Consider the following 1,274-nt stretch of genomic DNA (forward strand, 5'->3'; position numbering starts at 1 on the left):
TGAGCCGGGGAGGCCGAGTCTGTGGTGAGCCGTGATTATGCCCCTGCACTCCAGCCTGGGCAACAGAGTGAGATCCCGACTCAAGCAAAAACAAAAATGAAGAATCAGAACCCCCTGCCCTTCCTTCCCTGGGATCCCGAAGTCTGGGCTTCCAACCTCCTCTTTCCCCAGGATCTGGATTCTGGGCCCCCAGCTACTCCCTCCTACCTCACCTAGGTGGTCCTTGTCGCCCTCAGACCCAGGCCCCAGCCTCACCTGCCGTAGGTTGTTATAGATGTCTAGCTCGCGGCCCCCATGCTGGAAGAGGCTGACTAGCCGGTGCACAGCTGGCAGATTACCCTGCACCACAGCAATATGGAGAGGCCTGTGAGGAGGGACAAGTGACAGGCATGAGGGGCCGGTCGCCTCTCACCCCGTGAGGTTGGCAGCGCCGACTCCAATGTGTGGCGGATACTTTGGAAGTATCTGGAGCCCAACCACTGCTCCCCACCCACTCCCTTCACCCTGGCCAGCTGCCACTGGCTCCCTCCTGGACGAGTACAGCCCCCTCCTCTGCCCTCCTCCCCGTCCCCCACACCGCAGCCCAAGGGGCCCTTTTAGAACCTAAGTCAGGCCATTCTCCACCACCCCAAAGTCTTGGCCATGGCCCACGAGGCCTATTTGACCTCGCTTCCTGTCCCCTCCCTCTTGCTCTGGCCACACTGGCCTCCTCGCCATGTTCCTCAAACACACCAAGCACACTCGCCTCCCAGGGCCTTTGCCCCATCTGTTCCCTCTGCCTGGAGCAGTTATCTCCAGATTCCCATAGGGCTCATTCCCTCATCCGGGCCTCTGCTGAGATAGTATGGCACCTGTGCCCTCTCCCTTCCCCTGCTATATTTTCCTCCACACCATCATCTGATACATTGTGCAGTTTACTTGTTTCCTGCCTCAGTCTCCCCCATAGAACGGCAGCTCCATCAGGCCAGGGTGTTTTGCCCGTGTTGTTTGCTGACTGGTGCCCAGGACGATGCCTAGCGCTGAGCAGATGCCCCGTGAACGGGCGCTGAGTAAATGAATCCATCTCAGTAGTCACCCTGGCCATCCTTGAAGCTGCTGCCATGTTCCCACCCCTCTCCAGGCCACCGTTTTCTCATCTGTGAAACAAGTGGAGACGAACTAGATGCTTTCAAGGTTTATGCCGCTGTTTTCTATTGATTGAATGATTGATTGACTTTTTTTTAGTTGGAGTCTCACTCTGTCTCCCAGACTGGAGTGCAGTGGCCGCTCCCAGC

General features: G+C 57.6%; 1 protein-coding gene across 1 annotated transcript in view; it reads right to left on the minus strand.

The window, feature by feature from the left end:
• Window positions 1-212: 212 nt before the first annotated feature.
• LOC103250539 (B-cell lymphoma 3 protein) overlaps window positions 213-1,274 on the minus strand; it is a gene marked incomplete at its 3' end in the record, with an annotated part of 6,854 nt that continues 5,792 nt past the window's right edge. The window contains exon 2 of the mRNA XM_008049135.2: window positions 213-364. Coding sequence (XP_008047326.2) covers window positions 213-364 — 152 coding nt within the window. The remainder of the gene's footprint in view (window positions 365-1,274) is intronic.

This window comes from Carlito syrichta, unplaced genomic scaffold, assembly GCF_000164805.1.
Source record: "Carlito syrichta isolate Samal-C Ts95f unplaced genomic scaffold, Tarsius_syrichta-2.0.1 Scaffold130584, whole genome shotgun sequence".
NCBI lineage: Eukaryota > Metazoa > Chordata > Mammalia > Primates > Tarsiidae > Carlito > Carlito syrichta.